General features: G+C 35.6%; 2 protein-coding genes across 2 annotated transcripts; one reads left to right on the top strand and one right to left on the bottom strand.

Annotated features, from left to right (window-relative positions):
* Positions 1-6: 6 nt before the first annotated feature.
* Positions 7-4,215, bottom strand: znhit3 (zinc finger, HIT-type containing 3). The gene is made up of 5 exons (XM_028466199.1): positions 3,232-4,215; positions 1,000-1,031; positions 831-893; positions 414-491; positions 7-325 (listed from the first exon to the last, which is right to left on the bottom strand). Exons 1-5 carry the CDS (start codon positions 3,297-3,299, stop codon positions 123-125), a joined length of 444 nt encoding a protein of 147 aa, XP_028322000.1. The 5' UTR covers positions 3,300-4,215; the 3' UTR covers positions 7-122.
* A 638-nt stretch (positions 4,216-4,853) lies between these two features.
* Positions 4,854-6,432, top strand: LOC114475428 (nuclear protein 2-like). The gene is made up of 2 exons (XM_028466200.1): positions 4,854-5,196; positions 6,143-6,432. Exon 1 carries the CDS (start codon positions 4,938-4,940, stop codon positions 5,166-5,168), a length of 231 nt encoding a protein of 76 aa, XP_028322001.1. The 5' UTR covers positions 4,854-4,937; the 3' UTR covers positions 5,169-5,196; positions 6,143-6,432.
* Positions 6,433-11,867: the final 5,435 nt, after the last annotated feature.

Raw genomic sequence — 11,867 nt, forward strand, 5'->3', positions numbered from 1 at the left:
TACTAATAATGTAGAATAACGCTTTAATGTAAGCTTCAATGTCGTACAATACAACATGAACACGCATGGCACAGGTAATTCATTATTAACAAAATATATTGTTTTTATACACTTGCATAATTTCAAGAATCTTTTCCCTTATGGGCTAATAATGCCTTGCTTTCATTTTCCAGAATTTTCAAACACTGATCAGAGAATTCAACAAACAGAGGCTCCTGCATTGCAGCTTTCATGACATCATCTTTGCTTTCTGCGGTGTCGATAGACTGCAGCAACCGTCTCAAATGAGGGTTGCACAGAAGATCTCTGAGCTCTGTTGATTGACCTGAAAAAAGAAACAACATTCAAGTACACAGGGGTTTTTTTGCAGTAGAAAGATTAATTTGAGAGCCAATAAGCAGCTGGATTAATACCCAACAGCTGGAGCTTCTGTATTGGCACTTTGTCAATGATGTCATCTTCATGCAGAAGATCCTCAACAGTCCACCGCTCTGCAAAGAGTTAAAAGTAGAGATTTAAAACCTGAGCAGGCCATCAACTCAACATTTCATCTTCAATCTCTCAATTAGGTAATTAATTTCAGTATTTCAATAGATAAATCTCATTGAATTATTATGATCCTCAAAGGTTCATGGTCTGTATATTTCAGTCTCATTTTTGCTCAGTTTCACTAACCTGAAAGTCTAAAGAACAGACATTTTGTGCTGCTTCTAATAATTTTCACTTTAATTTAGCGTACAAGTCACATTATTTAATATTCAGGCATCCCTCTGTTCTCTCTGTAAAGGTAGATCACTAAAAACTAAATCTATTTCAAATCACAGCATTACCAGAGCTCAACTTTGTCTTCTCTTCAGGTTCAGATGTTTTAGACTCAACAGGAAGACACGCGTCTGCGGACAGAAAAATACAGACGATTAATGGATCACTTTGTGATCAAACCATTACTACAATGAGAGCACAAGACACATACATTTACAATTAACACTGAACTCATACCTTTATGGTTCTTGTAGCAGCCAAGGGAACAACTGAGAAGAAGAAAAATAACAGGTCAGTCACATTATACACTCTAGATCAATGTTTCCGAAACTTTTTTGCCCCAAGTACCCCTTAAACTTTAAGTTATGCATTATTTATTTGTGTCTGAAGACTCATCTAAACTTTTTTGTGTCCTATCCAACATTTTGAATTTTGGCCTTTTTATTCATTTATTTCTGAGGTTTTGCTGGTTTTAGAATTTGAACTTTACCTTTTGGTGGATTTTTAAAGAGTTGTGCCACAAATTAATAATAAAGCAGAAATAAGTAATTTGCGCTTAGTCCTCCCCCTAAAGGTTATGCCACTGTCGTAAACACTCCACACCCCCCACCGCCTGCCCCACCCCACAGTTACATGCGCACCTTTACTCTCCCAAGACGGTAGCAACCGATCACTGAAAAAATCCTAATACAACAGTGACACAAAGGGTGCTTTCACACATATAGTCCCATGTGACCAGTATGAGGAAGAGAGACAAGTAAAATAAATTACGTGGGAGTAATACGGAAGGGAGTGTGGAAATGTGTGTGATGTGTGCTGACAAAGCAGCTCTGAAAATGGATGGATATTTGTGTGTGTGCTGCCTGATGGTGCATGTAGCGCAATCTCACACGCCGTTGTCGCGGCGCCGCAACGACAGTGTGTGTGATTGTTGTGTGTTGCTGCTGAGCTGTCACTACATGAAGTTGCTTCATTGCTCAGACAAAGGTCTTCTCTGCCTTTTTTTGCTGGCTCCGCCGTGATATAAGTTTGAGAAAAGTGAATTTGTGGACAACCGTGTTTAGCCACAGGGCTGGTCATAATCTAGCATTAGTTTGTATTGGGCTGCCGTAAAGCAGTACTTCTTGCCACCAGGTCGGAGGCAGGGAAAGTTGAAAGTGTGGTTTTCTGGCCAGAGACAGCAGGGGGATATGAAAGACCCCCAAGCACCCCATAATTCTAGTATTACCCTCACAGGAACCATGACAAGGATTTATTAGGGTGAAAAAGTTACTTAGTTCTGCTTTGATTGATGAAAAATATATATATATGCATATAAAAAAAATATACTGTTGTCGTGGCCTGTTTTCAGATATCCTGTGGTTAAACCCATAATGTTTGCACTTTGTAATGAACTACACGCTAAGACAGCTTTATAGAAAAATACTTTATAAAATATAAAAGGATGATGCAATTAAAAAATACAGATGCAAAGTCCCGATTCCTGGAGGGGAAAGAAACGTCACAAAAGCGTGCACACCAGTTCTGTGAAGGCAGTGGCTATTCATATGGAAAAGTATGAATAGATTGCCAGTCTATTCATACGGAACGCCTCTCATTGGCCAGTTTAGGTGACGTGATAGGTGCACCATGTGACTTAAAAGTTCTGTCAGTCTTATTTTAGCTCATATTTATTTTTAGCTACATCACTAACCCTTTTATTTTAGCCCTAACCCTAAACCAGGAAATATCCAAAAATGTTTTATTTTTGTGTATGTATTTTTAAAGGTGGAATTTGCCGTGATAAATATGTTAAAATTAAAAAATATATATGACAAAGGCGGCGGAAGGAAGATTTCTTGAATCAGGCGCTTAGACCACTCGGCCATCCTGGAGATACATTTCAATCAATAAACTCTTTGTTCTGGGAAAGGCTCTCTCTGGCCTTTCGTCTCACAGACATGTAGTTTTTCTTCATTTTCAGTGAGCTGGTTCCAGCCAGTTTGATGAGGCTGACTCAGTTTCTTTATCAGAACAGAAACATTGGCCATGTGTCCTTGTCCTAGTTGTGTTCCTGAGATCGTTGTTTCCTGTATGATCTGTATGCAGTACAATGAATAATGCAGTCACTGTGCAATTGTACATATGAACACACATTTGATATGATGATTAATATAATAATTGCCGTAACAATGTAAAAAATGAATAAACTGACAAATGCTTCTATGTACCACCTCAGAGGTGTTCCAGTACCCCTAGGGTTACATGTACCCCAGATTGGGAACCACTGCTCTAAATTCTGGTTTGATTTTCAAATACATTATTAAATAAGCGCTCGATAAATGAGTAAACGTGAGTTAAAAACAGACATAATGTCATTAATTGTTCTCTATAAAACTTCGGAGCTTCACTACACACAGTCCAGCTAACGGTACAAAGATAGCTAAACCAGCTGACTAATATAGGTCAGGGTAAATAAACAGTACTTACTATCGTATTTTGCAGGCAGGACATTTATATTTTGGCGCCTGTTTGCTGCACACGGTACAGATCTGCATTATCCTGGTTGACTAAAGACCTAAAACACGAAAACAACCCAGTACGTTCGAACATGTGGTTAAAAAAATCCCGGAAGTGAATACGCTCCACTTCCGGATACACACCCTTCAAAATAATATTAATTTCTTATTTCAAAAGCTCAATATTAAATAAAACCTTTATAACAAATAACATTTTTTTCAATACTATGGTTAAAGCTATTCCAAACTGTAAAAAGATCTACTTTTAAAAAATGTAAATGCTAATCCTGGCCAGTGTAATCTTTTGATTGGTGGTTAAAACTTTGGGAAAAAAAGTGATCAGATATCTAGTCAATCAAATTTGTTTCCCACCAATTCAATACAAAAAAATCCATCCCAAATACTTTTCAAAGGGTTAATTTATTATTATTTCTAAAATACAAACCAATTATTTTAAATGTTCTATCCCCTTCAAAATAAACGCAATCAATTTCAACATTTTACACAGATTATATCATCCCAGTAGTCTGTTAAAACTGAAATGTGATATTGAAACAAAAAAGTTAATGTTTTTTTATGATGAAGAACTATTTAGCCAGACATTGATGACATGGCTTTTCAAGAAATCCCCAACTGTCTGAATATCTACAAAAGGATGTGATCTATATCATTCATATCCAGTCTGTGTGCAAGAGCAAGAGCTTTACACAAACCCATAGAAAACCTGTTATTCTGCAATAGTTAAGTACTATGAACTATAATGACAACAGAAAGTTAAGTGGAGCACAGTCTAGGAATGATCATACACTATAAAGACTTCAGATTACAGTGTTATTACTGTAGGAAACCAGGCCTAGAATAATTCAGCAAAATTACTTGTACTCAGTCCAGTATTATATATAACCATATGTAATTACAACTGAACCAAACAAAAAGTTGCCGTTACATAAGCACAAGCTTATCATTAAAAGTTATGAAAAGGTTTAAAAAAAAAACAACAAACAAAACAAAAATATATACTTCAGGTTTTTTTTCTTCTTCTTTATGCTTCCTTTCTTATGTACAGTATCTTTTCATTCATTCATTCATTCATTCATTCATTCATATTACATGTTATACTTTCCTTTTGTTTCCTTTGTACCTCAGGATGAATAAAGTATCCTATCTATCTATCTATCTATCTATCTATCTATCTATCTACCTACCTACCTACCTACCTACCTACCTACCTACCTACCCCGACTCCCTCTTCCCTGTTCCCTTCCCCCACACCAAGGTGTAACACTGCTCTCTTTTTACATTCTCCCTTTAATAAAGGGTTTCTTTACCCTTCCTTAGGGAGGGCTGGTGATGGTCACAATTATGCAATAAAATAAATTAATTTATTTAATTGCAATAACAAAACATGCATTGCTGTCGTTAAAAGATAGCACTTCATGTAGTGTTGACATTCGACAGAATAAAAAGAGAGAATAAAAAGTAGAAAAAAATCATTATCTATCGATTAAAAAGGCCACGCCTCCTTGGTAATAAAAAAAAAAATTGACCAAGGAGGCGTGGCCTCAGTGGCCTCGGTCACATGACTGTCTGCATATAAACACAGGGTGACATCATCTGTTTTGCTCGTTCTTGAAATCCTCCTGCAGACAAGCTGCTGTGCGCTCACCGTGTGTCCAAATGGCGACTGACATAGAGAGACTGGTGTCCTTCGAGGAGGCCCACTACGACCAGTACGACTACTACAACGTGGAGGAGTTCCCGGGCCACTCCAGAGGCAAAGGCCGCTCCAAGAAGGAGATGGAGCTGAACACGAACCGCCATTGCCCCGCAGGACACGAGAGGAAGATCACGGAGAAGTTCCAGAACAGCGAGTTGAAGCGACGGAGGACCAAGAGCTCTTCGTGCTGACGGCTCTGCCGTTAGTGTGGTTTTACAGGTGAGAGCTCAGCGTGTTTCACACGGTTAAACACTGGCCTACGTGTATGTGCATTCCTCCTCAGAAGGCCTTCACATGGGAGGAGCACCGAGGTAAACAACATCACTACTGCAGAACATTGTGATCCAGAACATTGCTGACTGCTGTCATCCGCTTTGTGGGATTACCTAGTAACTGTTTACCCTCCCATAATAATAGCAATACGTCTGTTTTCTTGTTACCTTTACTCTTCTCTATGGAAGCCCATTCCCACCATAACTAAAACCTTGGAAAAGTAATTTAATAGTTTGGGTTTTTTTTTAAACTGACCGTCTCTATAATAAAATACTATTTCAAAACTGTAGATAAAATTGTAGACACTCTGACTAAGTAGAACAAGGAAATCACTCATCCCAAATAAATAATTATGGATGTCTCGATACAACTTTTTCCTCTTTCGATACAATACCGATATTGCAGTCTTGAGTGTTGGCCGATATTGATACGTTATCAGCGCAAAACCATACATACTTTTATTACTTATTTTGTAGTGTGGAATGTTAGAAATGGCTTGATCAAGTGATGTTTCTCAAACAGAGAACAATAGTGCGCAATTCAAGTTCACTTCAGTTTTTTTTGTATTGTCAATATATAGTGGGAACAACTGAGGGCGGAGACAAAAACAACAAAAACTTATCGGAGCTCTAAAAGCGGAGATTTTAGATGCAGTCCGATTAAAATCTGATATTTGTTTTCCGGTTGATAAACGGACCAATATCAGATATCAATATTGGATCAGGACACCCCTACAAATAATCACTATTGTCTTAGATTTCACACTTAAACCAAACATGGCCTCACTCAATAGATTTTGAAACATCCTTTCATATCTCGAAAACCAACATATTATATTCTGGTGTTTATCATATATTCTACACATTTTAACTTAATTCTGCTTTCTTTACAGAAATGACCTGAAGTTGGATTTTGGATGTTGACAATGGCCAAAGTGTCCCTGCCTTTCCCTGGTCAGATGATTGGAGTGATGTGACAGTTTAATGTGTTTGCACACACAAATCCATCCTCCAATCCATGTAACCAGACCTGCTCGTCTCAAGTTACAGTCGTGCTACAAATAGATTGTGCTGAGTTATATGGGTCAGTGGTGTGTGTTCCTGAAGCACATGTGGTTTATGAATTTATTATGTGTTCATGTTATGCTGTATTTTAATGAAATAAAGATTTTCCTATATCAAACCTATTGTGACAATTGTTTTTTATTGATGATAGAATAATCAGTGCTTGATTAATGTCTTTAAACTAGCATAAAAAATGACAATAGCTTTATTGTTACTTATATAGGTTTACGCTTATGTTAATCTTTACCATCCAAGTAACCTTCTTTGTTCACTTGTGTGTGTATATATATATATATATATATATATATATATATATATATATATATATATATCCAGTCTGGTAACACTGTTGTTCTTCAGTAATTATAATAAACAGGAATCTACAATGTTTTGTTTAGCACCACAGCCTGTGTTACTAGGACTAAACTTTCTGTGTATTCTAGTTTAAAAGTGTCACCAATAGTACAAAAAAATAGAGAATATTTATATTATCACATTTGTAATATCAGTTTGTTTTTTGACCTATCTGATTGGAATATGATTACATAGAGTAAAGTTGCACATTCATACTGTGTGTTTGGCTCTTAATTAAAACAAACCCCAAATCTAATCTGGTCATTCTTGTTTTTAAAGCAACACACATGCACTATAGATCAGTGATTCCCAACCAGTGGTACATGTACCCCAAGGGGTACAGGAAGTACCTGGAAACAGTTTTCAATTAATTTCAAAATAATAGGAAAACATTCCTAGTTTCTTTTGTCTTCTATTTTTGGACAAACTCACATTACTATTTACCACAAAGTGTAAAGGCCATTTAATCACGCTTCTGACAATAGGAGACAATAATTAGTATGCTATATATATATATATATATATTTTATTATTTTTTATTTTTTTCAAAGGAAACAATACTTTTGAAGTAATCATCTGAATGTTGCATTGTTTTTTATTAATACATTATTTTGAGTTTGTGGATTAATCTTTAGGGAACCAATGTGAAGGCATAGCAAGGAGTTTAGTAGAGCTTGATGATACGCTAATAAAACGACATGTAAAGTTATGGTGGGGTACACACGATGAAAACGCAAAAAGGAACAATAAACATGGAACAAAAAGGTTGGGAACCACTACTTTAAATGATAGCTCTAAAGTTTAATCATAAAAGTTAATATCCCATGTCAGAAATGTTTTTGCTGTGATTTATATACACTTTTAGTCTTTAAATACTAATATATTTTTATATGTGGGCATTATCATTTTGGAGATCACAACCAATCAGCATTCAGATCATGTTATATTCATTATTTATGGTAAAGTAGCATTTCAGTTTGACGTTTTAGGGTGTACTCACACTGGCAACTGGGGCCGTTCCAAGCTCACAGCAGGAACCCCCCCCCCCCCCTTTCTGACACGGTAGAACGGACGTGATCACCAGCTGAATTCGGTTCCCACAGAGAAACGCATCATCACGTTAATTTATGACACACGTATGGCGTTACGTCACCATTAAGCGACTCTGGGTTTGTTGTTGACAGTACATTCTGTTAATTTCATATTTTCTGTTGCGTAGGGTAACTATAAACCAAGATTTACCCAGACACGTGCTCTTTTCACGGACTGGGTTTCCCAGGGCCCCTGAACGCATCACGTTAATTTAAATGACCGTAACTCTGCTCATATTTGTTCTATCGGAGAAATTCCACCAGTTTATGAAAGATAATAAGTTGCTCTTTACAGCCAGTGTCGGTACATTGCGGTAATTTTACTCACACGTAACGGAAACATTAAAGATGCTGCTTTGTTTTGACGAAATCAACACAAGGAACAGAAAGAACCAAGTGAGTGAGAAAGAGAGATTAAAACAGACCAAATAACGGTGGATTTATTAAAAATGAAAGACTCTGACGATAAAAACCACCATGGATGGAGGTTCAAATGGATTTGAAAACAAAGGATGAAACTGAGCCTATAAAGGTAAGATCTGTTTAATTTCTGGATCAATAAATATCGTTCTGATTTTGTGGAGCTAGTCTTTGTGTACATTAATATAAGTGTAAATAGATGCTTTTAATGTGTGAGACAATTTAGGACAGAGTATTTGTGTGTTTGTTTGTGTCCATCTGAGCATATTTATCTCCATCACATTCAGTTTTCCTTTTGATGAACATGACATTATCTAACTCTTCTTTTATTTCTTCTTCTTTAAGTCCATGCAGAGTGGACACGCCCCTCCCTGGACATTAAAACCATGAGCTGATCCTAGTTTCATCATCTGGTTTAGACCCATCACTTCTACATTGAAATGTATATTAAATGATTATTTAATTTTCTGTAATTTTATTTTTTAGGAGATGTTTTTAATTGTTTCAATAATTTAGAGACTTAAAGAACAGATTGTTATAATGCATAATAAAGGTGATTTACTTGAGTCATCATTAATTTCAGATTGTTTTTAAGTCTTTGTATAAAAATACTTTAACAGGACAACAATGATGTGCAGAGCTGCAGTAATGTTGGCTTCATACAATAATAATAATAACAACAACCACTGCACACACCACCAGAGAAGCTTCCAGTGAATAATTCACAAATTAAAAAAAAGTTCACTGATGGTGACATTGAGATCTCAATGTCACCATCAGTGAACTTTTTTTTTTTTTTTTTTGTAAATTATTCACTGGAAGCTTAGATATTGTGTGACAAAGATATCAAAGTTTGTTGTTTTGAGAAGAGTCATATTTATGATTAAAAGTTATGATTGTATTATATTCTAAAGTTTAGAATTATCTGGCTTGTCTTCCTTTCTTTCTGTTCACAGCATAACCTTATATTTAGTTCTACAAAATGTGTTTACAGCTAATTTTACTGATTATTGTTAAACATCATCCTGCATGTGCATTATATACAGTATAAATGTGTAGATTTAACCAACTGTTGGAGAAACCATTTTATTAAATACAAAGCAAACGACATGCAAACAGAAAAACAAAGGTAGAAATAGTTTATTTAAATTATGAAATTAGTGAGTTGTTAAAGTGCTGAGGTGCAGCGGAGGGTCTTCATCTGCAGAGACGTGATGATGAGGGGTCCGAGTAAAACCCAAAATCCATGGTAATTTTGAGGGTATAAACATGCATATAAACACATTACTGGTATATTAACCCATATAAACCAAAAAATATAGAAATGGGACATTTTAAGGCTGCAAATGTGTAACATATTACTGGTATTTTGAGAACAGGACACATGTAGATTTCTGAGCAATTCATTATAGTTATGCAGGACTAACAGGAACTCCACATACTGAAAATTGGTATTGCCACATGTGCACTAACACGACACGACCTAAGAAGAGAACTAAAATAAGATTAAAAATAAATAAATAGTTGCAACAATTTGCAGTCTTGTTCCAGGTTCTGCTGTCATAATATTCCCATCCGTGTACTTCCAATGTTTAAATGTTTTGTTTTTAAGGTTCATGTTACATTTTGCAAAAGGTTGCACTTTATTTCTGGCTTATTGATTTTTGTTTGGAAAATGATTACCCTTTCTTTCAGACATTTCATTTATTTGGGCTTGTATTTGTGATGTTCTGTTTTTGGTTACATTTAGATGAATAAATTAATACACTACACTTTGCTCCTCAAGACACTGTGTTTGTTTTCATTCTACAGAGTTTGTGAGTATGTGTCCCAGAACACTGAAACACCATATATATATATATATATATATTTATATTATTTATACATTAGCAGCAGTACAATGTCCAATTTCCATTTTTTTCTGGGTTATATAATAGCCAACCACATGTGTCCTGTCCACAAAATACCAGTAATATGTTACACATTTGCAGCAGTAAAATGTCCCATTTCCTTATTTTCTGGTTTAATATACCAGTAATATGTGTCTATATGTATATTTATACCCTCGGAAATACCCGGACCTGATGATGAGCTGCTACACTCCGTTACTGTCCCGCTGTCTGGCACGCTGTTTGGACCACCTCTTCCAGCAGGACCATCGGGCCGTTAACCCCCCTGCGGTGCAGTTCACACCTACGCAGGCCAGACAATGCCCCCCCCCCATGGTTTCACACATGCACAGAGCTGGTTAGGAACGGCCCTGGTTGCCAGTGTGAGTACACCCTTAGTGCTTAGATACATGTTCCTAAGAAGACCCTGAACATTACAGTTCACAAATTTGGTAAGAAGCGCATGAAAACCTATAACTAATATTATTTAGCATTTTCATGAAAATGCAAGTAAGATTGTGAAGATGCACTTAATATGTATTAAAGTTTATATGTAAAAGTACCACAGTAAACCTTGCAGTACTGAATGTGTCCATGTGGTGCCACTCTTTGAATACTTTAATTATCAGACAGTGCTGTGTTCACTATCACTAAATGGCTTTTTGCTTTTAATCAGAGTTGACAGTTCAATAAAAATCAAAAAAAACTTCACTTTTAAGAGGTAAGGACTGATGACATTTCTCTATAATAATAATATTAATTATATATATATATATATATATATATATATATATATATATATATATATATATATATATATATATATATATATATAAATTGGAACATTGCAATATTAGATATCCAAAATAAGAAAAGCAAGGAATCACTGTGGAGGTAGGACCAATGATCTAATGCTATAACTGATGACATCATCACAGTAGAGCTAGGACTGATGACATCAACACTGAGTCTTTTGACTCAGGAGGTGGGGCGTCCAATCAAATCAGACGTTGCACACCCTTGAACCAAGCAGCTGCCATGTTGAAAGTCTCAGCTCTGTCTGTCCCTGAACCGCAGAGATATTTGAGCCACAGACAGACAGGTTGCTTTATAGATATAAGAAGATAAATAGATGCACTGTTATGGTTTTATTATGCACTCTAAAGTGGCCTTGGGTGACCTGAAAGTGCTATTGCTCGGTTAATGATAATGCTATATGGTCAATGCTATTGCTCAACTACTGCTAATGCTAGGCTAATGCTATAAAATCTTCAATGTAATTTCCACCAACTTGCACCAAATTTGCTCAGGCCCAACCCTGATTCCCCAATAATAATAATAATAATAATAATAATAATAATAATAATAATAATAATAAATAATAAATAAAGTGTCCTAAACCTCTTCCTGTATTCAGGGAGCTGTTTTTGCTTTCCCAACACAAAATATTCACAGCCAGTAACTAATAAACAAATGCGGGTTCAAAACAACATTAATAACAATGACAAAATACATTTAGATTAGAAGTAAATAAAAATAATCAGATCATCTAGAGGTCACTTAATAATTTCAGAAATTCTTAACAACCGGTTTGGACTGGACATGCTATTTATTAGGGGTGTGTATTGCCTAGCATCAGGCGATATGATTTGTATCCCAATACATAGGTCACAATATGATTTTTCCCGATATTAAAGTATAAGGCAATTATTGCGATTGTTTTTGTTTAATATATGACTTAACAAACAACTAATCTGTAAATGTGTATACATTCATGAGAACATTATGTATAAAATATA

The sequence above is a fragment of the Gouania willdenowi genome, chromosome 14 (genome assembly GCF_900634775.1).
Source record: "Gouania willdenowi chromosome 14, fGouWil2.1, whole genome shotgun sequence".
Lineage (NCBI taxonomy): Eukaryota > Metazoa > Chordata > Actinopteri > Blenniiformes > Gobiesocidae > Gouania > Gouania willdenowi.

Excerpts from the sequence above, each read along its gene's own strand:
- LOC114475428 (XM_028466200.1), top strand. The coding sequence starts at position 4,938 with ATGGCGACTGACATAGAGAGACTGGTGTCCTTCGAGGAGGCCCACTAC.
- znhit3 (XM_028466199.1), bottom strand. The coding sequence starts at position 3,299 with ATGCAGATCTGTACCGTGTGCAGCAAACAGGCGCCAAAATATAAATGT. Across the intron at positions 492-830 it reads GAAGACAAAGTTGAGCTCTG|AGCGGTGGACTGTTGAGGAT; the intron begins GTAATGCTGTGA and ends AACTCTTTGCAG. Across the intron at positions 326-413 it reads ACAGAAGCTCCAGCTGTTGG|GTCAATCAACAGAGCTCAGA; the intron begins GTATTAATCCAG and ends TTCTTTTTTCAG.